The sequence below is a fragment of the Bos taurus genome, chromosome 18 (assembly GCF_002263795.3).
Source record: "Bos taurus isolate L1 Dominette 01449 registration number 42190680 breed Hereford chromosome 18, ARS-UCD2.0, whole genome shotgun sequence".
Taxonomy (NCBI): Eukaryota; Metazoa; Chordata; class Mammalia; order Artiodactyla; family Bovidae; genus Bos; species Bos taurus.
This window is the reverse complement of record NC_037345.1, coordinates 59,518,645-59,544,465: the sequence shown is the minus strand read 5'-3', so window position 1 is coordinate 59,544,465 and position 25,821 is coordinate 59,518,645. Positions and strand designations below refer to the sequence as shown.

At 40.1% G+C, this 25,821-nt stretch overlaps 1 protein-coding gene and 2 pseudogenes across 1 annotated transcript in view; 2 read left to right on the top strand and 1 right to left on the bottom strand.

Annotated features, from left to right (window-relative positions):
- LOC100848077 (zinc finger protein 665-like) overlaps window positions 1-23,748 on the top strand; it is a 29,962-nt gene extending 6,214 nt beyond the window's left edge. Inside the window, exons 2-4 of the mRNA XM_024979301.2 lie at window positions 1,009-1,091; window positions 7,951-8,077; window positions 18,422-23,748. Of these exons, the coding sequence (XP_024835069.1) occupies window positions 1,077-1,091; window positions 7,951-8,077; window positions 18,422-21,435 (3,156 nt within the window). The 5' untranslated portion in view covers window positions 1,009-1,076 and the 3' untranslated portion in view covers window positions 21,436-23,748. The remainder of the gene's footprint in view (window positions 1-1,008; window positions 1,092-7,950; window positions 8,078-18,421) is intronic.
- On the bottom strand, window positions 6,717-7,116 carry LOC132342897 (ATP synthase F(0) complex subunit C2, mitochondrial-like; annotated as a pseudogene).
- On the top strand, window positions 14,251-17,134 carry LOC788019 (actin-related protein 2 pseudogene; annotated as a pseudogene).
- Window positions 23,749-25,821: the final 2,073 nt, after the last annotated feature.

The window sequence follows — 25,821 nt, the reverse complement described above, 5'->3', positions numbered from 1 at the left end:
TGTATATTCATGAACTATTTTTTCTCTGTATATAAAAATCAAGGATCTGAACTGAACTGAATGAACCTAGAGAACATTATGCCAAGTTAAAGAAGGCTGACAAAGGAGGACAGACACTGTATGTGGAAACTAGACTTGTCAAACTCATAGAGCCATCGAGTAATAAGGCTGTTACCAGGAGCTGGGTGGAGGGGGAAATGGGACACTGTTAGGCAAAGAGTAGAGATTTTCAGTTCTGGGAATCTGAGGCACTGCATGCTGCCGGTAGTGTTTCTATATACTTGAAATTCGCCCAGTGAGGAGAAATACAGTGTACTCATAGATGGAAGTGTAACTTACTCCACTGTAATAATTCTTCAATGTATGAATCTTTCACATGATCACTTTGTGCACAGTACGTTTGTACCATTTTTGTTAGTTACACCTTAGTTAGGCTGGGATGAAAAAGAGGGTTGGGAGGTGCTTTTCTCCTCTGAATGGTGCTCAGTCCAGGCTTCACGTTTCGTTGATGAGGCATGTTGCATACCCATGTTTTGTACCCTCTGACCACAGATTCCCCTTCAGGTAACTTGTGGTCCACAGCTCGAGAATGTTTCAGGTGCCCCAGTTGATTCCAGTCTGGTTCCCTCACTGAGCATCAGGACTCTGAGTCCTCCCAGTCCTGAGGGCTGAGATCTGAGCTGAGGAGGGGGCACTCTGCTCCGAGTGGGTCTGGACCAGGGCCTGCTGTGTGACCTGAAGGGGATCGTGGGGTCAGCGGAGGTGGCCCCTGCTTGCTGTGTACATGAGGCCTCACCAGGAGGGGATTGCGATCCGAGGGAAAGTGTGGGAAAGTCCCATGTTGGTCTCTCTGCGGGAGTTGACGGTCCTGAGTCCCTCCTGAGACAGTGGCCACAGAGGACTGTCTGTTCCACACAGTGAGTTCTGCCCTGTGTGTGTCGTTGGGGCTCAGAAGGGGGATGTGCTGACTCTAAGCATTAAGCAGCATGTTTTCGACTTTCATGGTAGACCTCTGAAGACTTGTGTTGCCTGAGGAAGCCCTGAAGTTGAGGAAGAGGAAAGAAAAGGAGTCAGGCATGGCACTTTCTCAGGTAAGGTCCTATTCAGTCTGTCCTTCCTGAAATGCCCTGCTCTGGACTTGCTAATCGTGTCTGACTCTGGAGTATCCTGTCTGACTCCTGTATACACACACTCATCTGGGGCCTTCCCTCAGGCCCTGTCGTCTCCACTTAGATCCCGTCTGCCCATGACCCGGTGACCTGGCCCTTGTGAGGAGGCTCCCCTGGGCACCGTCCTGGGCAGGGCTTCTCACCCACGGGTTGGAGATGGGGTCTTAGTGCTGTTGGGCAGCAGGGATTGCTTAGGGCCTACCTGGATGCTCTGTCTGCTCTCTGTCCACCAGGGTAAGGAAACTGCACTTGGAAGTGAGGTATTAATATGCACAATAGCTGGTGAAATCTGGGAATCAGATCAATTAGGGGCAGTTTGTTCTTTGTTAGGGCAGTTCAAGCTAAAGATGTGGGTCAGTCTCCTTAAATCCTTATTGTTAATAGAATGGAAAGTTCAGAAATAGACATCAGTGATACAGGGTTTTTTAGTTTATCATCAGATTTAATCTATGAAATGAATCTAAGTCTCTGGCAAGTGGAAATTTTCATCACCTCCATTCTTCAGAGGTTGTCCTTTCACTCTGTGGATTGAATCCTTTGACACAGAAATGTTTTAACTTTTAATGCAAGCAAGATTCCAGCTTCATTGTTTTGCTGGTGGATATCTATTTTCTCACCATCATGATTATTGAGATTGTCCTTGCTGTTTTGTGTATCTTGTGGATACATCCTTGTGGATATACCTTACATATACAGAAAGAATTATTTCTGAGTACTGTGTTCTGTTCAGTTGGTTTATTTGTCTGTTTTTATACCAGTACCACGTCACCTTGATTTCCTTGTAATAGGTTTTGGAATAGAAAGACCTCCATCTTCCTTCTTCAGGAGTTTTGCTGTTTGCTCTTAGAATAGTTCTATAACATTCACCATGTTTTATTTAGCTTCTACAAAGATTGCCATGGCAGGTTTGATAATGAGTTAATTGGTTGATTGATCCTTTGTGTGGTTATTAAAGAATCTGTTTTGATATAGCATGTTTCTTTTGTAATCTTTATGACTTTTACCTATGAAACTTTGTCACATGGGAAAGAAGATAAATTTACTTCTTTTTCAATTGCTGACCTTTGATTTCTTTTTCTCATCTAATTGCTGTAAGGGTTTCAGTGTTTTGTTGAACTGTAGTGCAGGGTGTGCATCCTTGCCTTCTTCTTGACCTCAGAGCAAAAGGTCTTTCATTCTTTCCCCATTGCTCTGCTCTTTTCATAATGGCATTTATTATACTGATGTTGGTATAATGTATTGTTTGTAGTTTGTTGAGTGTTCCATCTTGAAAGATTGTCAAATTTTTGTCGAATGGTTTTTTTCTGCATCGAGATGATCCTGTATTTTTTTTTCCCTTAAATCTGTTAATGTAGTGTGTCATATTAATTGATTTTTGTATGTTGACTTCTCCTTACTTTATATGAATAAACTCCACTTGGTCATGGTGTCAGATCTTTTTATTTATCTATTTTAATTGAAGGATAATTGCTTTACAGAAGTTGTTGTTTTCTGCCAAATACCAACATGAATCACCCATAGGTATACCTTTGTCCCCTCCCTCCCATCTTCCTCCCTATCCCACCCCTGTAGGTTGTTAGAGAGCCCCTGTTTGAGTTCCCTGAGTCATTCAGCAAATTCACATTGGCTCTCTACTCTACATATGGTAATGTAAGTTTCCGTGTTACTCTCTCCATACATCTCACCCTCTCCTTCCTCCCCTCCTGCCTCTGTCTGTTCTCTATGTCTGTTTCTCCAGATCTTTTTAATATGTGTTGAAGTGGGTTTGCAAGTATTTTAATTTTGCATCAGTATTCGTCAGGGATATTGGTTTCTAGTTTTCCTTTCTTGTGTCTTTGGGAAATTAGCAAACTATTAGAATCATGCTTGCTCCATAGAATTACAGGATTAGTGGTAATTCTTTTGTAAATGCTTGGTAAAATTTGGTCCTGTATTTTTCTTAGAGGTTTCTGACTATTTATTAAATCTCTCTAGGTATAATGGGCTTCCCTGGTGACTCAAATCATAAAGAATCTGCCTGCAGTGAGGGAGACCCAGGTTCTATCCCTGGGTCGGAAGATTCCCTGGAGAAAGGAATGGCTGTCTAGTCCAGTATTCTTGTCTGGAGAAATTCCATGGACAGAGGAGCCTTGTGGGCTACAGTCCATGAGGTCACAAAGAGTCAGACACGACTGAGTGGCTAACACTTTCACTTTCAACACTTCTCAATTTTTCTGTTTCTTAATAAGTAAAAGAGTATGTGTTTCTGAGAATTTGCCCGTATCTCCTATATTCTGTCATTTATTGGCATTATTGGTCATAGTACTTCCTTATCTTTAGAAACTTTCTTTGACCTCAGTTGTAATCACTCCTTTTTCATATCTGTTTTTAGTTATTTGAATCTTTTTTTCTCTTTTCCTTAGTCTAGGTGGGGGTTTTCCTATACAGTTTTTTCAAAACATCAACTCTTAGATTGTTGATTTTTATACTTTTCTTCTTTCTGTTGTATCTCAGGTTTAATCTTTCTTATTTACGTGTTTCCTTCTGCTAAACTTGAGTTTAGTTTGTTTTCTGTTTTCTGCTTCCTAAAGGTCTAAAAATAGATTTCAGATTTAAGATCTTTTCTCTTTTTTTACTGTAAGCATTTAACGGTTCAGACTTTCCTTTTAGTACAGTCTTCTCTGTGTGTTATAAATTTTCTAATGTTGTCTTTTCGTTTTCATCCATGTATTTAAAAATTTCCATGTGGTTTTTTTCTTAGACCCATTTGTGGTGTAAGAGTGAGTTGTTTAATGTCCACATTTGGGGAATTTTCTTTTTTTCTTGTGTTTATTTCATTGTTAGGGAAGATCCTGAAAGGTTGTTATTGAATCACGCAAAGATGCCAGGATTCTTGGCCCCTGGAGGAGAATAATTCAATCGGGGGCCAGAGATGAGGTTTGATGGCTCAGAGCTTTTGTGTAATAAAGTTTTATTAAAGTATAAAGGAGATAGAGAAAGCTTCTGACTTAGGCATCAGAAGGGGGCAGAAAGAGTACCCGCCTGCTAGTCTTCAGCTGGATGTTCTATAGTCACTAGCACTCTGTTAATGAAAGAAAGGAATGTCTTAAAACTCAGAATGGCACTGGGCCCCTCACCCATAAGATGCATTTGGGGATAATCTTGGCACCAAATGGTTGATCCTGGGCCATAAAATGATTAACTTGAATCTTGAAGAAGGGCAGATCACCATACAAATAGTTTCATTTACATAGATTAGGGGAGCAATATCAGAATATAACATACTGGTTTGTCAAGTAGGTTCTGAGCCAAGAGGCTGAAGGGACTTGAAGACAGAGTTTGGGGTAAATGCATATAGTACATTAGCATAGCTTAAGATAAACATTTCCATAAGAAAAAGGCATTGGTTAACTCAAGGTTTGAGAATAGTTAACTTCAGGTGAAACCAAGTGTTGTTATGGCAACACAGTATTTTAAGAGAAACCTCATTTTAAATTTGTATGGAGAAGGAAAAAATATCGCTAGTTTGTTTCCTCCTGCCGCTTAAGAGAGATAAAAATGTCTGACACTTGCAGGCTACTTCCTCCGTTTGGAGACCCCTGGCCTTCCTGCCTGTAACCCTCTCAATACTTTCCATGGTATCAGTCTCTTAAAATTGTTGATTTGGGCCTAACCTGTGGTGTTTCATAGAGAATGTTTTATGTGTCCTTGAGATGCAAGTGTTTTATGCTTTTGTTGGGCTGTGTGATCTGTACATGCCTGTTCAACTTGGATGTTGAAATCTCATACTATTCCTGTGCCACTATTTCTGTCTCCTTTCCCTTAATGTTTGCTTCATTTTTCTGACATATCTAATATAAGATGTATATATATATTTTACTTGGTACAGCTTTTTGGTAAATTGACCATTTTATGGTTTTTCCTGTGGTAATGTATGGATGTGAGAGTTGGACTGTGAAGAAGGCTGAGCGCCGAAGAATTGATGCTTTTGAACTGTGGTGTTGGAGAAGACTCTTGAGAGTCCCTTGGACTGCAAGGAGATCCAACCAGTCCATTCTGAAGGAGATCAGCCCTGGGATTTCTTTGGAAGGAATGATGCTAAAGCTGAAACTGCAGTACTTTGGCCACCTCATGTGAAGAGTTGACTCATTGGAAAAGACTCTGATGCTGGGAGGGACTGCGGGCAGGAGGAGAAGGGGACGACAGAGGATGAGATGGCTGGATGGCATCACTGACTCAATGGACATGAGTCTGAGTGAACTCCGGGAGTTGGTGATGGACAGGGAGGCCTGCCGTGCTGCGGTTCATGGGGTCACAAAGAGTCGGACACGACTGAGCGACTGATCTGATCTGATCTGATCATTATACAATATTTATTTCATTGCACTTTTTTTTTTTTTCCTTCAGTTTATTTTGTCTGATATAACAGTCTCCCCTGCTCTCTTTAGGATGGACTTTTTCCATCCTTTCACTGTTCACCTTTCCATGTCTTTAGGTTTGTGAGTACTACCTGTTTCAACTCTCTGACAAACTCTGTGTCTCTTGCCCAGTGTTTTTCCTCCTGTTACTTCTTCTGTTGACTCCTGCTCATGCGCATTGTATGGTGGTGAAAGACAGGCACCCTGGACAGCTCTTTTCATGCCACTGTAATTTCAGAAGGAATATATTGAATGTTTCCTTTCCATCATGATGTTTCTTGAGATAGTCTTGCTTAATAACTATATTTTTTTTGCCATGATTTTTAATTCTCCAAGAAGTTTTTTTACTTTACTATTGCTATAATTTTTTTTTTGTCATAATCTAACGAATCTTCTAATTTCAAATCACTGTTTTATTAATGGAAAAAAAAAGCAAAGAAAGTCTTTGGCTTCTGTTAATGCCCTGCTATGTAAATTTAAGTGGATAAAATTGTATTTGTATTTTTGTATATGGTAATTTTATTATGAATTTAGTTCAAGTATTTTTTTTTTTAATGTTTTGACCTGTTTTCTTTTGGTAGCCTAGTATAGAATGCTGTTGACAAACTCAGCTCAATACAAAGGATACATTTTTATTGTCTGAAAGATGCTGAAATACATGTGAATAAATGGATGATATAAAATTGTCCAAAAAAATCTGTCAAGAGATGCATCCTCTCATTTCAGTTAATTTTTTATAGATATGTATGCATTCATGTGCAAGTCTGTGGTTTAGATACAAGACATTATTATTTAAAAACTACATATCACCTTTTTTTTTTTTGAGTTTAAATTATGTTATCAGTATAATCTGTGGCCTTGAAATTTTCTAAACAATCCTATTAGTGTTTTAAGTAGTAAATTACTAACAGTTGTGTTTCTGTATCCACATCTATAATGACCTTTCATGCCATTCCACATTGTTCGCCTTGAACTTTGTGTTTTTTTCATAGTAATACAATATTTATTTGTTTTCCTTCTGTCAAACCCTGAGCCCACCACTTTCCCCAGGCTGCCTGGGGAGTTACAGGAAAGGGAACATACAGGGCAGACACAGGAGAAAGAACTATGGGAGGTGGAAACAGCTCCTTCACATCATGAAGAAGATGAACTAGACCACCATCAGGCAAAAGAGCCCCATGGCCTTTGAGAGGGCCAAGCCCATGGCGTAGAAGAGCTACTGTTTCAGAGAAGGGTTCCTGGCATAACAGTGATGAAGCTCCCGAACACAGTCCCACTTCCAGCCCCGGAGGCCAGCCACCCCTGCTGTGGCAGCTCCAGCTCCAGGGAACTTGGCTGCTGTGTCAGAGTCCCTTGAAATGGCACTGGTTTGGAAGCTGTGGCTAGGAATAAGTGAGATGGTCTGGGGACCTGGGGCTCCCAAGCTGCTGTGGCTCTCATCAGTCAGTGTCTCCCGTCCTTCACCACCACTCTGGACAGTGATCAATCAACAGCAGGGAGGTTCTCCTGATCAAGAAGTGGGTGGAGACGAATTTGGCGCAGAGGTCCATTTTCAGGGGATGAAGGCCCGAGGCCCGAGAGCTTCTCCCTGTGCAGACAAGAGGGGCAAGGAGGAGGCTCACCTTGGACTTCTTTCAAGTTTTCTTTAGGAGCCCTCTGTCAAAGGACTTTCAATGTTCTCTGTATTACTTAACTGTTAGATGCTTAAGCTTCAGTTGCTGAGCCCAAGCCTCTGACTTCACGTGCTTCGTGTAACGTTTCTTACCTTCTTGATCTGAGTCGAGTTTCTCATAGTGTCTGTCTGTGACACAGTTTTTCTTCTGTAAGGTGGGAACAGGTTGTTCTTTAATGAGCTATTATATTGATGACAGGTTCTTGCCTGTAAAGTACTTGTTTAATGTTTAGAGTAATACTACAGTAATTTAGAACAACCGGAAGCCTTCAGACACTTTTGGTCCTTGCTGCTGTTATCAGTGTCATAACTGAAACTTTTGACCTTTCCATTAAAAGTGCCATGGACTTCGTCATCTCTGAAGACACCACTCATGCTGTACCTCATCTAGATAATGAATTGCACTCACTGGGTAGAACATAATATCTGACACTTCTGTATAGCCAATACAGTGTTGAGTTTTATTTGTATATATTTCATGGATTTTGAGCAGTGATGAAAAATCCATATTAATTGGAGGATCTCATAAGGTCTTATGAAAAAGCATAAGAAATTAAAATTAGAGATGCATAATTTCTCCAGATACCCCTGCATGGATCTGTTAGAACACATACTTCAACCAAGTCAATCCTTACCCCTTACTACGCTTTCTCTTTTGCATGAAAATGAGAACTTTTCATGGCCGTTTTGGTGACTTGTGGTTTGATTTCAGAAACGACTGACCTCTGAGGATGTGGCCATCGAATTCACTCAGGAGGAGTGGGAATTCCTGGACCCTGCTCAGAGGGCCTTGTACAGGGACGTGATGCTGGAGACCTACAGGAACCTGCTGTCTGTGGGTGAGGATGACTTCCTTCCAGAGCTGCCCTTGGGTATCTGCATTTTCCCTGTGTGCCCCTTGGGAGGCCCTGATGTCTTTCATCTGAGAGTTCTGGTGACTTGGGCATAACACAGCTTCACAAGGTTAAACTGACCCTCTTCAGATGCTGTGTCTGTTTCATGTCACTGACTAGGGATCAGACCTGCACCCCCTGCACTGGAAATGCAGAGTCTTAACCAATGGATCACCAGGGGAGTCCCAGAATTTCTCTTTCGGATCTGAATATTATCTCCACATTGCAGCATGAGAAAAAGCTCTGGACAGTGGGGAGTGACGTAAAAATAGTCAAAAATACAACGTATAAAGAAAAACGAGTATCTCAAAAGGGCTTTTTTTTCTGTTTAGGATTGGGACAACCTGGTGGATTGGATCCTCTGTGGTTGTTACTTAGGCAAATGTAAGGAGAGTGGGTAGAGAGATCGTCTTTTTGATCCCAGATCCTACAAGGGGAGCATATGTGAATCCCACGGGCTCTTAGCTGGCCATCTGTAGGTCGAGCACATGGTCCCATCTCAAGATGCTGTGATGTCTGACCTTCATGCTGTATTATTTTTACTCTTGTGCTGCTCTACCCAGTCTGGGAATGTCAACCATTCCTGATGTTACATTCTCCTTACTTTGTATCATTTTACCTCTTAAATTTCTTTGAAATATATTCCTGAGGGTCTGAAATTTTATCTGGTTTCCTTGCTGTGATAATCCACCTATGTTTAATTGGCAGCCTCTGCTGAGTCTCTGTGGGGTGGATTTACTAGGTAACAGAAAACTGTGATGGAGACACTATTCCTAATGTTATTTTCTTGCTCTGCACAAAATCACCACTTGAAGCTATCCAGTAGAGTGGTCAGCATGTTCTAGGATTATGAGAGAGAAAGTATTGCGAAAACCTGATACATCTTTCCAGGTTATTTTCTGCCTTTGGAGACTCGGTCAAGGGCACCATGACAGTGTTGTTCATGTATATCAAGGACCATATATTTTAGTGTCTGTAAATCGTATGGGAATTTATCCCAGGACAAGTTTGTCCAAGTTCACATTCTCTATCTATGAGGCTATTGGCTGCACTGTTGTTCTGTGCATTGTAAGTATTTTTTAATTTTAGCATTGAGTTCAAATTTCTGTGTTACTCTTAGTGTTTCTGTTTTGTATTTGCAATGGGTTGGATGGTTGATTGGGGAATGGTCCCTATGGTGGAACTGGTGATCAGTCCCTCTTAAAATTCTTGATATATTCTTTGTAGTCATGTACCATCAGATGTATGATTTCCACATATTTTCTCTTTACTGTTGATTGTCTTTTCAAACTCACTGCACATTAATGCACAGTCGTTTATAATTTGGATATAGTTCAATTTATTAATAATAGTTTTATTTTGTGGCCTGTGCTTTTGGTGTTCTATCTGGTAAATCATTTGTGGGTCCAATTTCCAGAAACATTTCCTACACATTTACTTCTAGGAGTTTTATACATTTGGAACTTAGGTTTAGGTCTTTGAACCATTTTGAATTCATTTTTTTCTATAGTGTAAGATAATGTTCCAAGTAAATTCTTTTGCTGGTGGGTATTCAGTTTTGTCAACATGTCTTGTTTCATAGACTGCTTCCCCCATTTAGTAGTTTTTACACCTTTGTGAACATGGTTAGAACATCTCCACAAGAGGTGTTTTTGTTTTTGTTTTAACCATTCTTTTTAATGGTTAAATGGACTGCTGCTGCTGCTGCTAAGTTTGCATCGGTCGTGTCCGACTCTGTACGACCCCTCAGACGGCAGCCCACCAGGCTTCTCTGTCTCTGGGATTCTCGAGGCAAAGAACACGAGTGGGTTTCCATTTCCTTCTCCAATGCATTCATGCCTGCCAAGTCGTTTCAGTTGTGTCCGACTCTATGCGACCCCATAGACGGCAGCCCACCAGGCTCCTCTGTCCCTGGGTTTCTCCACTCGAGAATACTGGAGTGGATTGCCAATTCCTTCTCCACTTTCTGCTGCTGCTGCTAAGTCACGTTAGTTGTGTCCGACTCTGTGCGACCCCATAGACGGCAGCCCACCAGGCTCCCCAGTCCCTGGGATTCTCCAGGCAAGAACACTGGAGTGGGTTGCCATTTCCTTCTCCAATGATGAAAGTGAAAAGTGAAAGCGAAGACACTCAGTCGTGTCCAATTCGCAGCAACCCCAGAGACTGCAGCACCAGGCTCCTCTATGGGATTTTCCAGGCAAGAGTACTGGAGTGGGGTGCCATTGCCTTCTCCACTTTCTAGGTATAGTTACTTTACAATGTTGTGTTTCAGGTATACAGCAGTTTACAAGCTACTTAATATAGTTCCCTGAGCTATATCGTAGGTTCTTGTTGTTTATCTATTACATATATATATATTAGTTTGTATATATTCAGACTCCAATTTATCTCTCCCTTTCCTGCCCCCACCACCATCCTGCACTATCCCCTTTGGTAACCATAAGTTTGTTTTTTATGCTGGTGAGTTTATTTTGTGAATAAGTTCGTTTGTATCATTTGTTTCAGTTCAACATATAATATCCTATGATATTTGTCTTTCTCTGTCTGATTTCACTTAGAATAATCCCTAAGTCTCTCTATATTGCTGCAAAAGGCATTACTTCATTGTGTTTTATGCGGTGGAGGTGGCAACCCACTCCAGTGTTCTTTCCTGGAGAATTTCATGGACAGGGGAGTCTGGCAGGCTGCAGGCCATGGGGCCTTAAAGAGTTGGACATGGCTGAGCTACTTTCACTTCACAATATTCCCTTGTATATATGTACCACATATTCTTTATCCCTTTGTCTGTCAGTGAACATTTAGGTTGCTGCCATGTTTTGCCGGGTATAAATAGCGCTGCTAACAACATTGGGGTGCATGTGTCATTTTGAATTAGTTTTCATCCTTTCTGGATATATGCCCAGGATTGGAATTGCTGGTTCATGTGATAGCTCTATTTTTAGTTCTTTATGGAACCTCCATGCCATTCTCCAAAGTGGCAGTACCAATTTATGTTCCTTCCAACAGTGTAGGAGGATTCTCTTTTCTCCATACCCTCTCAAGCCTTTATTGTTTGTAGACTGTTTGATGGTGGTCATTCTCACCAGTGTGAGGTGATACATTTTTGTGGTTTTGATTTGCATTTCTCTCATAAGTAGAGATGTCAAACATCTTTTCAGGTGACTGTTGGCCATCTGTTTGTCTCCTTTGGAGAAATACCTGTTTTGATCTTCTGCCCAGTTTTTGATTGCGTTGTTTGTTTGTTTTGATATTAAGCTGTATGAAGTGTTTGTATATTTTGGAAATAAATCCCTTATAGGTAGCATCATTTGCATCTATAGTCTTCTAGTCCAAAAGTTGTGGTTTTGTTCTTTGCTTGGTTTCCTTTGCTTTGCAGACAGGTTTTGAATTTAATTAGGTCTCATTTGTTTGATTTTGCTTTTATTACCATGACTCTAAGATCCAAAAAAATTTTGCTGACATTTATGTCAGTGTTTTGCATTTGTTTTCCACTATGAATTTTATAGTATCTGGTCTTGCATTTAGATGTTTAATGCATTTTGAGTTTATTTTTGTATGTGGTGTTAGAGAATGTTGTAATTTCATTCTTTTTCATGTAACTATCCATTTATCCCAGCATCACTTATTAAAGAGACTTCTTCATTCTGTATTCTTTCCTCCTTTGTTATAGAATAATTGACTCCAAGTAAATTGGTTTATTTCTGGGTTTTCTATCCTGTTCTACTGATCTGTGTTTCTGTTTTGTGCCATTATCATACCACTTCCCTGCTGGCTCAGAGGATAAAGCATCTGCCTACAATGCAGGAGACCCAGGTTCAATCCCTGGGTCAGGAAGATCTCCTGGAGAAGGAAATGGCAACCCACTTCAGTATTCTTGCCTGGAAAATCCCATGGACAGAACAACCTGGTAGGCTACAGTCCATGGGGTCGCAAAGAGTCAGACACAACTGAGCGACTTCACTTTCACGTTGATGACTGTCAGTTTGTCGTATAGTCTGAACTCAGGGAACATGATTCCTCCAGCTCTGTTCTTCCTTCTCAAGATCGTTTTAGATATCAGAGTCTTTTGTATTTTGGTACAAATTAAGGTTTTCTTTGTTTTATGAAATATGTCATTGTTAATTTCATAAGGGTTGCATTGAATATGTCGATTACCTTGGATAGTATGGTCATTTTGACAGTGTTACTTCTTTTGATCTAAGAACATGGTATATGTTTCCATCTGTTTGTGTCATCTTTGGTATCAGTCATCAGCATCTTATAGTTTTATGAGTACAGTTCTTATGACTTTTTAGGTAGGTTTATTCCTTAGAGTTTTATTCTTTTCTCTGAGATGGTAAAAGGGATTGTTTCATTAATTTCACTTTCTGATATATCATTGTTAGTGTATAGAAGTGCAGCAGTTTTCTATATATTTCTTATCCAGCAAGTTTACTCTGTTCATTGATGAGGTCTAGTAGTCATCTGTGGCATCTTGGGGATTTTCTGTGTGTAGCACCATAGTGACAGTTTTACTTCTTTCTTATTTCTTTAACTTGAATTCCTTTTTATTTCTTTTTCTTTTCTAATTATTGTGGTTAGGGCTTCCAGAAATATGTCCAGCAAAAGTGGCAATAGTGAACATTCTTGTCTTATTCATGTTGTTAAGGGGAATGCTTTCAGTGTTTCCCTGTTGAGTATGATGTTAGCTGTGTGTTTGACATATACAGTCTTAATTTTGTTGAGGTAGGGTCCATCTGTGCTGACTTTCTGAAGGGTTTTTATCATAAATGGCGCTTGAATTTTGTCAGAACCTTTTCTGCATCTATTGATGATCATATGGTTTTTAGTCTTCAACTGCTAATGTGGTGTATCACACTGATTAACTTATGGCTATTGAGAAATCGTGCATCCCTGCAATAAATCCCACTTGAACATGGTATGATCCTTTTATGTATTAGTAACTGTTTGAATCTGCTCTTTTGAACTCAGGGAAGGTCTAGGAGAATGAAGCCTTTTTCTACAAAAAGGAGTTGGATGCCTCCAGAAGGCTTTTGTAACTGGGAAGGTCCTCCAGAGTCAGTTTCAATCCCTCCTTTTCTTTGATACTCCTCGATCTTGAGATGAACATGTGTGGAAGAAGAAATGAAATAAATGTCCAAAAGAGAGGTTAATCATATTTGGCAGAGGAACCCAGGTTTAGATAGCCTTTTCCTGGATTTTCCTTCTGATTTCTGCCGATAAGATTCTTACATTATATCCGGGAATATTGTGTATGTTTTTCTTGAATATTAGCATTCCATTGTAACTTACAAAATTTACAGTTGGATACATTACATTGTAAATAGTATAACAGATATTATCCTGCTTTCTCCATATATCACAGTCACTTTTTAAAATCTCTCTTGTTTCTGTCCCATACCCATAGTATAATGCCCATAAACTTGCTGAACCAGTTCTTTTCTTTTAAGGTCAGTATATTAGTTTGCGCTGTCAGTTACCTTCACAAAGACATGCGGTCACAAGCTGATATCTGACATAAACCTATGTACCCTATGCTCCACACAGGCCCTTTCTTAGTCCTGACCATTCCTCACATAGTACCTTGATATGGATGGAAACACTGTTCTCACCTACCACATCCCTCCACCTTTTACATACTCTCACTGTAAAGATCTCTGGTCATTTATTGAACAAGTTTCTCAGGACATGACCTAAAGCACTCTGTGCATCCATGATGACTCACAACCCATTTCGAGATGGGATGGTTGAATAATAGTTAAATGGATTAATTCTGTCTTGTATCTTCCTTGATATTTTCTTTCTACGTTGCTTGTATTTTTTTTTTTAATATTTTCTAATCTTTTCATTCAGTCGGTGATCATGTTGACAAATAAGTTTTCTCAGTCTGTAGGTTCAGATTCATATCCTGCTTCTCTTACCACTTTGTGCGCCATTTGGTGTGTCTCCTGCTCTGATTAGAGAAAAACGTGTTAATTTTCCTCAAGCCTTTTAAAGCAAATTAGTGCTGTCAGTTGGCTTACAGTAGTGCATGTTTTATAGTAAATACTCAAAATTTACTTTTGGAAAAAGTTAGACCGAAGGCGGGGTCAGGAAGAGGGAGGAGGAGGAAGAGGAACAAGACGGACAGTGGGTGCTCTAGGTTGTTCGGCAGTGGCTGCGGCTCCGGCTCTCTTCCAGGAGGACGATGGACAGCCAGGGCAGGAAGGTGGTGGTGTGCGATAACGGCACCAGGTTTGTGAAGTGTGGATATGTAGGCTCTAACTTTCCAGAACATGTCTTCCCAGCTTTGGTTGGAAGACCTATTATCAGATCGACCACCAAAGTGGGAAACATTGAAATCAAGGATCTTATGCTTGATGATGAGGCAAGTGAATTACGCTCGATGTTAGAAGTTAATTACCCTATGGAAAATGGCATAGTACGAAATTGGGATGACATGAAACACCTATGGGACTACATATTTGGACCAGAGAAACTTAACATAGATACCAGGAATTGTAAAATTCTACTCACAGAATCTCCTATGAACCCAGCCAAAAACAGAGAGAAGATTGTAGAGGTAATGTTTGAAACTTACCAGTTTTCTGGTGTGTATGTAGCCATCCAGGCAGTCCTGACTTTGTGTGCTCAAGGTTTATTAACTGGAGTTGTGGTGGACTCTGGAGATGGTGTGACTCACATTTGCCCCGTGTATGAAGGCTTTTCTCTCCCTCACCTTACCAGGAGACTGGATATTGCTGGGAGGTATATTACCAGATATCTTATCAAGTTGCTTCTGTTGCGGGAATATGCCTTCAACCATTCTGCTGATTTTGAAACAGTTCGCATGATTAAAGAAAAATTGTGTTATGTGGGATATAATATTGAACGAGAGCAGAAACTGGCCTTAGAAACCACAGTATTGGTTGAATCTTACACACTCCCAGATGGCCGCATTATCAAAGTTGGGGGAGAGAGGTTTGAAGCACCGGAAGCTCTGTTTCAGCCTCACTTGATCAATGTCGAGGGAGTAGGTGTTGCTGAATTGCTTTTTAACATAATCCAGGTGGCTGACATTGATACCAGATCTGAGTTCTGTAAGCACATTGTGCTTTCTGGAGGGTCTACTGTGTACCGTGGTCTGCCATCCTGGTTGGAACGAGAGCTTAAACAGCTTTACTTAGAACGAGTATTGAAGGGTGATGTGGGAAAACTTTCTAAATTCAAGATCCGCATTGAAGACCCGCCCCGCAGGAAGCACATGGTTTTCCTGGGAGGTGCAGTTCTAGCGGACATCATGAAGGACAAAGACAACTTCTGGATGACCCGACAGGAATACCAAGAAAAGGGTGTTCGTGTGCTGGAGAAACTCGGGATGACGGTTCAATAAACTGTGAAGCTGGTTCCCATCACGCCCTAATGTGCTTTCTTTTTTTCCATTACTGCCAGTCTTTGAACTCATTCAACTGCAGGACCTGGAAGAGGCCTGTCAATCTGTGCCCCTTGACTGGAAAGGTCAGGTTTTATTCTGGTGTCTTGCGGAAGTTGTGTTAAGTTTGTGTTAATGTGGGTAAATCTGACTGTTTAATTCTACCACGTCCCTGCGAACACAGGGAGAGGGCAAGGGTCCTGTCTGTTGCTTTGTTTAGGCATTTAGATCATTCCTGTAGGCTTCCTATTTTCACTTTACTGCTCTAATGCTGCTAGTTTTAGTCTTTAGCACACTAGGTGGTATGCCTTTATTAGCATAAGAAAAAACTTAACAGCTTTTACATATTACTGGGGTGGGGGTGGTCAGGACTGGGTGGGCAGCTGCTGAGCCCTTTGTGGAGTTTCCTCTGTAGTGTGGTGCTTTCTACAGTTACTGCTGCAGCTTTAAGTACTTTAAAGCTTCTGGTGTTAACATTTTAGGGAAATGGTAGGCTCAGAACCAAACTGTTAGGCTGGGTTTTTGTGTGGAGGACAGGGGTAGTCTTTTGATATTCATTTTTTGATTTTTGAGCTTTTCTGCTCTAGGGTATGGGAGATGAACTTTATTTACAATACTTTGATTTGGCAGGTTTTCTTCTACTTTTGGTCTGCCTGAAACTGTTTCCATATGATGTAAAAAGCAGATGTAGTGTCCCATTATTATGTGGTTTGGGGATTTTTTATTTTATTTTATTTTTTTTCATTTTTTTTATGTTGAGTTGTTGTTTTTTTTTTTTTTTAATTTTATTTTATTTTTAAACTTTACATAATTGTATTAGTTTTGCCAAATATCAAAATGAGTCCGCCACAGGTATACATGTGTTCCCCATCCTGAATCCTCCTCCCTCCTCCCTCCCCATACCATCCCTCTGGGTCGTCCCAGTGCACTAGCCCCAAGCATTAACCATGTCAACTGGGATTAGACTCCCTAGAATCTATCAGTGGAAAAGTAACATTGAAAAAATGCTTTTGGAAATTCAAATTTCACACAAAAATTGCTTAAGAGCTGGTATTTTTTCTAAGTGCTTCTATTTATACCAGAAGCATTAAAGTAACCCAGTGCCAAGTACCATTCTTGAAAAATTCTTTTATATAACCGACTAGTGCTTATTTAATAAAAACAAGTAGATACATATAAATAATTACTGGCAGTAGGTTATAATTATTAGGTTAAAAATAACATTGAAATATGGGACTTTCTGCCAGTTGGGTAATTTTCACTAATTTTCTTTTGTTTTTGGTATGTTTTGATTTAAAACCTGAAAGTGGAGTAAAATATGACTATTTAAAATGTTGGCCCCCCAAAAATCAAGATTTAAATATGTACTTGTACTGAAAAAACTAATCATAACTACTAAATCTTAGCCATCTTAGGCTTGAAAGAAAAGTTGGTATTTTGTAAATGTTTGCAGACTTTCCTGTCAGAAAATCGTATTTATGAATCCTGTCGGTATTGCTTGGTATCTGAAAAAAAATATAAAATAGTACCCAGACTTAAATTCCTTCTAAATTGAAAAATAAAGTTATAAGAGATTGTATCACTTCTGTTAATATTATGTACTTTTTTGTCTCTTTTACCTCAATTTGAACAAATAAAAGAAGTTTGCCTGAAAAAAAAATTTACTTTTGTTTAAAAAAGGTAATATCTATATTGTCATGTTCTTTATGATATGACTTTATCTACATTATATCTTTTTAAAATTTTATTAATTTTTTAGTTGAAGGATTATTGCTTTACAGAATTTTTTTTCTGTCAATCCTCAACTACATTATATCTTGTATGCTTTTCACTTGCAACATTTTTCAGCAATATTGTGTCTGACCTTAGTCAGTAAATACACAAAGCACTCACTTTTTATTTATTATATTTTGGTGCCATTAAACCAGGTAATTAAGAATACTGCATGGCTAGAGAGAGGCCTTCCTTGGTGACTCAGTGGTAAAGAATTCATCTGCTAATGCAAAAGGTGCAGGTTTGATCCCTGAGTCAGGAAGATCCCATGGAGAAGGAAATGGCAACCCACTCCATTATTCTTGCCTGGGAAATCCCATGGACAGAGAAGTCCTGTGGGCTACAGTCCACAGGGTCGCAAAGAGTCAAATACGGCTGAGCGACTGAACAACGACATTGGTAGGGATTGCTTTGGTTATTGACTGTTAGAAAACTGGTGAATATTTTATGTCTTAATGTATATGTCATGTACAGATGATGGTCTTTTTAGTGTGTATTCTGCAATACAGGTGACACATACTACTTGTTAACATTGTAAAATGCCTTTTCTTTTTGGGTACGTAGTTCTATAGCAGATTTAGAAAACTGCTGTGAACAAAAAATTGTTTTAGTCATATTCTTCATTTTCTCATTTGTTTTCAATTGTAAACAACCAATTATGAATAGTTAATTATTATTTGGGTAAGCTTGGTTTTCGATTATTTACTGTTACAATATATAATATAATGTTTAGAATGTATTTATATACAGTAAGTATGCAGAATACAATGATAGTGTAATATTTTTCTTTTCAATTTGAGACAACTGTTGTTTGATATGTTCTTAGGGGTTCTGGTAAAAAAATACTCTGGTTTTGAGAGTTGGCCTAAGATTGTCCAATGTGAGTATGGTTTTAAAACTAGGCTATCTTAACGGTGAATTTATGTTATCATGCTTTCTTAAGTTAAGAATTCTATTCCTTTAGTGTTTCTAAAAACTTAAGGTCATCATTGTGGTGTTTCACAACTTGGTGTAAGTATTACTTTTGGTGTAATATATATTCAACATGAAAGATTTGTTTTTGAATTATTCTGAGCAGGATACCTCTGGTTCTTTTTATCTTGTAGATATCTCTCCTACACATGTGATCAAGCATTTACAACCCAAAGGGAACAGCGATAAACGAGAAATATTCCAAACATTGATGCTGGGAAGACCTGAAAGCTGTGAAATCAAACATTTTCATCATTGGGAAAGTCAGGGAAATACATGTGACTCTGAGTGTCAGGGGAGAGATGACAAAAGAAATTACAAAGGAACACCTGTAAGCCTTAATGGAAATGTTACGGATGGAATAGATTCACATGATGGAAAGAATGCAGGAATCAAGCCCTTTGGAAGTAGGCTTGGATTTAACTTTCAGGATAAACTGCAGATATTTCAAATTGGCGGGATAATTTCTGAATATAATGAAGCTGAGAGGTCTGGCAACAACAGTTTCTCATTTTCACCACTTCAAAGAATTCCTCCTAGTGCCCAAACCAGTGTTTCTAATATATATGGGAATGACTTTATGAATCCTTCAGTAGTAACGCAAGACCTCAAAGCACACAGGGAAAAACCTTACAAATGTGATGAGTGTGGCAAGGCCTTTCGTGTAAAGTCAATCCTTTTAAGTCATCAGATAGTTCATACTGGAGAGAAACCTTACAAATGTGATGAGTGTGGCAAGGCCTTTCGTGTAAAATTAAGCCTTTTAAGTCATCAGACAGTTCATACTGGAGAGAAACCTTACAAATGTGATGACTGTGGCAAGGCCTTTCATGCAAAGTCAAGCCTTTTAAGGCATCAGACAATTCATACTGGACAGAAACCTTACAAATGTGATGAGTATGCCAAGGTCTTTCGTGCAAAGTCAAAACTTTTATCTCATCAGACAATTCATACTGGACAGAAACCTTACAAATGTGACGACTGTTGCAAGGCTTTTCATGCAAAGTCAGCCCTTTTAACTCATCAGACCATTCATACCGGAGAGAAACCTTATAGATGTGATGATTGTGGCAAGGCCTTTCGTGTAAAGTCAATGCTTTTAAGTCATCAGACAATTCATACTGGACAAAAACCTTACAAATGTGATGAGTGTGGCAAGGCCTTTCGTTTAAAGTCAAGCCTTTTAAGGCATCAGACAATTCATATCAGAGAGAAACCTTACAAATATGAGTGTGGCAAGTCCTTTCGTGAAAAGTCAAAACTTTTAACTCATCAGACAATTCATACTGGACAGAAACCTTACAAATGTGATGACTGTGGCAAGGCCTTTCATGCAAAGTCAGCCCTTTTAACTCATCAGACAATTCATACTGGACAGAAACCTTACAAATGTGATGAGTGTGGCAAGGCCTTTTGCGCAAAGTCAGTCCTTTCAAGGCATCAGACAATTCATACTGGAGAGAAACCTTACAAATGTGATGAGTGTGGCAAGGCCTTTCGTTTAAAGTCATTCCTTTTAAGTCATCAGACAGTTCATACTGGAGAGAAACCTTACAAATGTGATGAGTGTGGCAAGGCCTTTCGTTTAAAGTCAAGCCTTTTAAGGCATCAGACAATTCATATTAGAGAGAAACTTTACAAATATGAGTGTGGCAAGTCCTTTCGTGAAAAGTCAAAACTTTTAACTCATCAGACAATTGATACTGGACAGAAACCTCACAAATGTGATGACTGTGGCAAGGTCTTTCATGCAAAGTCAGCCCTTTTAACTCATCAGACAATTCATACTGGACAGAAACCTTACAAATGTGATGAGTGTGGCAAGGCCTTTTGCGCAAAGTCAGTCCTTTCAAGGCATCAGACAATTCATACTGGAGAGAAACCTTACAAATGTGATGAGTGTGGCAAGGCCTTTCGTTTAAAGTCATTCCTTTTAAGTCATCAGACAGTTCATACTGGAGAGAAACCTTACAAATGTGATGAGTGTGGCAAGGCCTTTGCTGACAGCTCATATTTCAGGAAACATCAGAAAATTCATACAGGACAGAAATTATTTAAATGTCATATATGTGACAAAGTCTTCAGCCGAAAAGCATACCTTGCTGGTCATCAGAGCGTTCATTCTGGAGAGAAACCTTACAAATGTGATGAGTGTGGTAAGGCCTTTCTTGTAAAGTCAATCCTTTTAAGTCATCAGAGAGTTCATACTGGAGAGAAACCTTACAAATGTGGTGAGTGTGGCAAGGCCTTTACTGACAGGTCACACCTCAGGAGACATCAGAAAATTCATACGGGACAGAAGTTATTTAAATGTGATATATGTGACAAAGTGTTCAGGCGAAGTAAACAGCTTGCTGGTCATCAGAGTGTTCATTCTGGAGAGAAACCTTACGAATGTGATGAGTGTGGCAAGGCCTTTCGTGTAAAGTCAATCCTTTTAATTCATCAGACAGTTCATACTGGAGAGAAGCCTTACAAATGTGATGAGTGTGGCAAGGCCTTTACTGACAGGTCACACCTCAGGAGACATCAGAAAATTCATACGGGACAGAAGTTATTTAAATGTGATATATGTGACAAAGTGTTCAGGCGAAGTAAACAGCTTGCTGGTCATCAGAGTGTTCATTCTGGAGAGAAACCTTACAAATGTGATGAGTGTGGCAAGGCCTTTCGTGTAAAGTCAATCCTTTTAATTCATCAGACAGTTCATACTGGAGAGAAGCCTTACAAATGTGATGAGTGTGGCAAGGCCTTTACTGACAGGTCACACCTCAGGAGACATCAGAAAATTCATACGGGACAGAAGTTATTTAAATGTGATATATGTGACAAAGTGTTCAGGCGAAGTAAACAGCTTGCTGGTCATCAGAGTGTTCATTCTGGAGAGAAACCTTACAAATGTGATGAGTGTGGCAAGGCTTTTCGTGTAAAGTCAACCCTTTTAAGGCATCAGACAGTTCATACTGGAGAGAAGCCTTACAAATGTGATGCGTGTGGCAAGGTCTTTCGTGTAAAGTCATTCCTTTTATGTCATCAGACAATTCATACTGGACAGAAACCTTACAAATGTGATGAGTGTGGCAAGGCCTTTCGTGTGAAGTCAAGCCTTTTAAGGCATCAGACAGTTCATACTGGAGAGAAACCTTAGAAATGTGATGACTGTAGCAAGGCCTTTACTGACAAGTCACAACTCAGGAGACATCAGAAAATTCGTACAGGACAGAATTTATTTAAATGTGATATATGTGACAAAGTCTTCAGGGGAAGTGAACAGCTTGCTGTTCATCAGCGTGTTCATTCTTGAGACAAACCTCACGAATGTAATGAGTATTGCAAGCATTTTAGTCAACCTTCACAGTTCTTAACTCATAAGAGATTACATACTGGAGAGAAGCCTTACAAATGTGATGAGTGTGGCAAGGCCTTTCGTGTAAAGTCAGTCCCTCAGACAGTTCATACTGGAGAGAAACCTTACAAATGTGATGAGTGTGGCAAGGCCTTTACTGACAGCTCAAACCTCGGGAGACATCAGAAAATACATACAGGACAGAAATTATTTAAATGTGATATATGCGACAAAGTCTTAAGCTGAAGTTAACACCTTGCTGGTCATCAGAGCGTTTTTTTGGAGAGAAACCTTACAAATGTGATGAGTGTGGAAAAGTCTTCGGTCAAAAAGCACATCTTCGACTTCACTGGAGAGTTCATGCTGGAGAGAGACCTTTAAGATGTGATGAGTGTGGCAAGTTCTTCAGTCTGAATTCACAGCTTACAAGTCATTGCAGAATACATATAGAGAAACCTTTCAAATGTTTCAAGTGTGGAAAATCCTTTACTCAGGTATCAGCACTCACTAAACATCAGAAAATCCATACATGAGAGAAAAGTATGTGAATGTGGCATATGGTAGAAGTCTTCAAAATTCACACCCTACTGTTGGTCAGAAAATTCATTCTCCTGAGAAACCATACAAATATCATGAGTGTGCCAACATCTTAGGCTTCATGAGAAAATTCATACTGCATAGAAGCCATATATATATGTATTTATTAGGTCCTTAGAACATGAATTCATTCTAGAAAGATTCCTCACCAGTTTCAGAAGTGTAAAAAAAAAAAAAAAAACCCTATCCTCACAGCTCAACATCTCTCCAGTAGTATCAGAGTATTTATCCTGGAGAAAACACACAGCAATGTAATGTGTGTGGCAAGGATCTTACCCAAAAGTCACAAGATAGGAACATAGTGGAGCCATACTTCCCAGACTCAGTGGTTGTGGCAAATCCTTTACCTTTTTCACTATATGTTTTCTCTGATGACTTTAGTTCAGGTACTGAGCAACTGCAGTAAGTCCATATTTGAAAAGAAGCTATAGCAATCTTTTTGTGTAAAATAAACCTGAATTCTAACTCCTCAGAGATGATTCTTTGGGACAGTAGTCCACCATCTTTTTGGTCTCCTGCTTTCTGGATAAAGTCACTATTCCTTGCCCAGCAAGTAGTCTCTCAGTTGATTGGCCTGTTGTGTAGTGCCGGGAGCCACCACAGGAGATCCCACCCATAACAAAGGTCATGCGAAGAAGACCTGACAGGAAAGGCGGATCAGGACTCGAGGGATCTCCTGGACCTGCTCCAGCATCTACCCCCAAACCAGAATCTGTCTGTCTTACTATTTTATGACTCTCACCAACTCCTCTGACATTAACGGGGTCTATCCCCAACCACCTTTCTCTGAAAGAAATCAACTTAGAGCTCTAGTTAGTAAATCTCCTGGGCACAATAGGAGTGTTTCTATCCAAACCCCTTGGATGGCTTTCTAACTTGCCTGACAGGTTTATCCGGACTCTTACAACTATGTATGTGATTGTTTACAGCCTCCCAACCACGAAAGGCACGGAAAGCTTAAGACATTGTAACAATATAGAGCTTTTTGGGGAGTTAAAAATTATTAGAATAGAACTGGTGAAGGATTTCATTGTTGAGCCAATGCTTGCTGCCAAGTTTCCATATCCCTTACCCACTGTGTCCCTGGGAGTATATTAATTAATATAGTTTGTGTATAGAAAAAATAAGTAGTAGCCTTGATGTTAACTGTAGACCCTTGAGTTAATAAATTCTTTCCTTGTTATAGCCCACTGCACCTTTGCCCTATAGAAATGCAACTTTATCTAGTGCTTTCAGGGAGTGGTGCCAAACTTCAGAAAAATCACCTTTAGAGAAAATAGGTTTTCTGGTTGACTAACCTTTATCAGAAGAAAAATGTTAACAGGCCTCCTGCTCAGAAGATGATGTAAATCACCTAAAGCCTTTGTATACAAAAAGTTTGCAGAAAGAAAGCCTGGTCTCCATAAGGTTCAAGGACTGCTGATCCTGCATGACTCTGTATCTTCCATTATCCTCTATGTACAACTGAGGGTATAAAAGCTCCTTTTAAAAATAAAGTTCCGGGCCTTGCTCACTGAAGCTTGGTCTCCCTGTGTCATTCTTTTTTTCTTTTTCTCTCTCTCTTTCAGGATGACTCTTTGGAGCACAGGGACCCTCTGAGTTCACTTAACTGCCCGGGCTTCTAAGACTCAATCAGGAAGGCGCCTAGCGTCTTCAGGGGAGGGGACGCCCTGCATCCTCACCCCATCGAGAGGGCGCCTGTGGCCTCCATGAAGAGAGCAAGTCCAGTGTCACGGACTTTATTGGCTTTCTGTGTAAACCAAGGAAGATCAAGCCTCATTTTCTCCCCTTTACCTTTCCTCTTTCACCGACGCCGTTCCTCCTGAGGGTATCCCTGGATCCTACTGGGACTGGACCCTGGTAAGTGGCACCCGGAACAGGCACCCGAAGTTAAGGCTCCCCCATTGTGCCGTTTTTCGCGATGGCTAGGACCCCACTCAGGGTGTCGCAGACCCCCTGCTTAAGACAGGTAGGTTGGATGGAGTGGGAAGTGGAATCTTTTCACATAGACAGAAGTGAAAAAGACAGAAATTTCTGACGTGGGTAACAGTGAGTCAAAAGAATGACAACTTTTTATAGGAGTAATCTTGCAACTGTTAAATACAAGAGGAATTAAGGTTAAGAAAGCCAATGTTCAATCATTTTTTACATTTGTACAAGAGCAATGTCCTTGGTTTCCAGGAGAGGGCTCTGTTAACCTAGACACCTGGGAAAAAGTAGGGAAACAGTTAAAAACTTATTACATTTTGCATGGCCCGGAAGAGGTCCCTACTGACACCTTTTCTCTGTGGAATATGATTAGAGATGCTTTAGATCCAGCTCACGAATCTGAAAAGGTACATGTTAAAGAGGAAAGTGAAGATGAAGAGGCTATACCTAGCTATCGACAATTAAGGGCCACGTTAGCTGCCATGGACACCGATCGTCATACTGAAAATAGGGATGAAAAGAAAGATCAGCTTTCCCTTAAGATGAGGAAGATTTAGAGGAAACAGCAGCTCAATACCATTCTGATGAGGATTGGCCCCTTTTAGCTAAGGATGCTCCTAAGAGCTTAAGAGAAACATCTCCAGTCAGACCATCCGTAAGGTTTAAACATCAGACAGTTAAAGGATCTCTGGAACAGGAGAGGAGAAACATGGGCTCCCGTCCCCCCATGCCTCCCCCCCACTATGGGGGTAAGGGGCCTCCACTAGGAGTTCCCTGGAGGAGGGTTCTTTCTGGCCCCGAGGATGAATTTGATCCCCACCTTGAGGCTTGTTTTCCCGTAATGTTTGAGGAATGGGATGGGGGAGAGGTCTCCTCCTGGGAACCCCTTCCAATGAAACTAATTAAAGAACTTAAACAGGCTTGTGCCTTATATGGGGCTACAGCCCCGAATACTTTAACATTGTTAGAAGCCTTGACGGCCAGATGGATGACACCTCATGACTGGAAAACAATTGCTAAGGCTTGTCTATCTGGAGGGCAATATATACTCTGGAGAACTGAATATGAAGATCTTGCCCAAAAGCAGGCTGATGCTAATGGCAGATATGGCCCAAGACATATTGTAAAGGAAATGTTGGTAGGAATTGGTGAATTTGGAACACTTGGAGATCAGATGGGTTTAGACAAAAGGGTTTTAAAACAGGTAACAGCCTGCATCATTGGGGCCTGGCGATTATTGCCTCAAGGAAAAGAATCAACCTCTTCCTTTTCAAACGTTAAACAAAAACCAGAAGAGCCATATGAGGACTTTATGTCATGACTTATGGAGGGAGTTCACAGAGTAATTTCTAGTAATGAGGCAGGTAATATATTGGTAAAACAACTGGCATTTGATTCTACCTGCCAGGCCATATACGTCCTATAAAAAAATCTGGGGAAATAGATTACATCAGGCAATGTGCAGATGTAGGACCAGCAATGATGCAGGGCGTTGCCATAGCTGCAGCCATAAAAGGAGATTCTTATCAACAGACAGTTCAATCCTTTTTTACAGGCCAGAATAACCCATCAAAGAATTATTCCAGTAATCAAGGCTGGAATGCTGGCTTGTCTAAAGCCTACTTTTCTTGTGGCCCGGAGGGGCACTTTATGCACACTTGC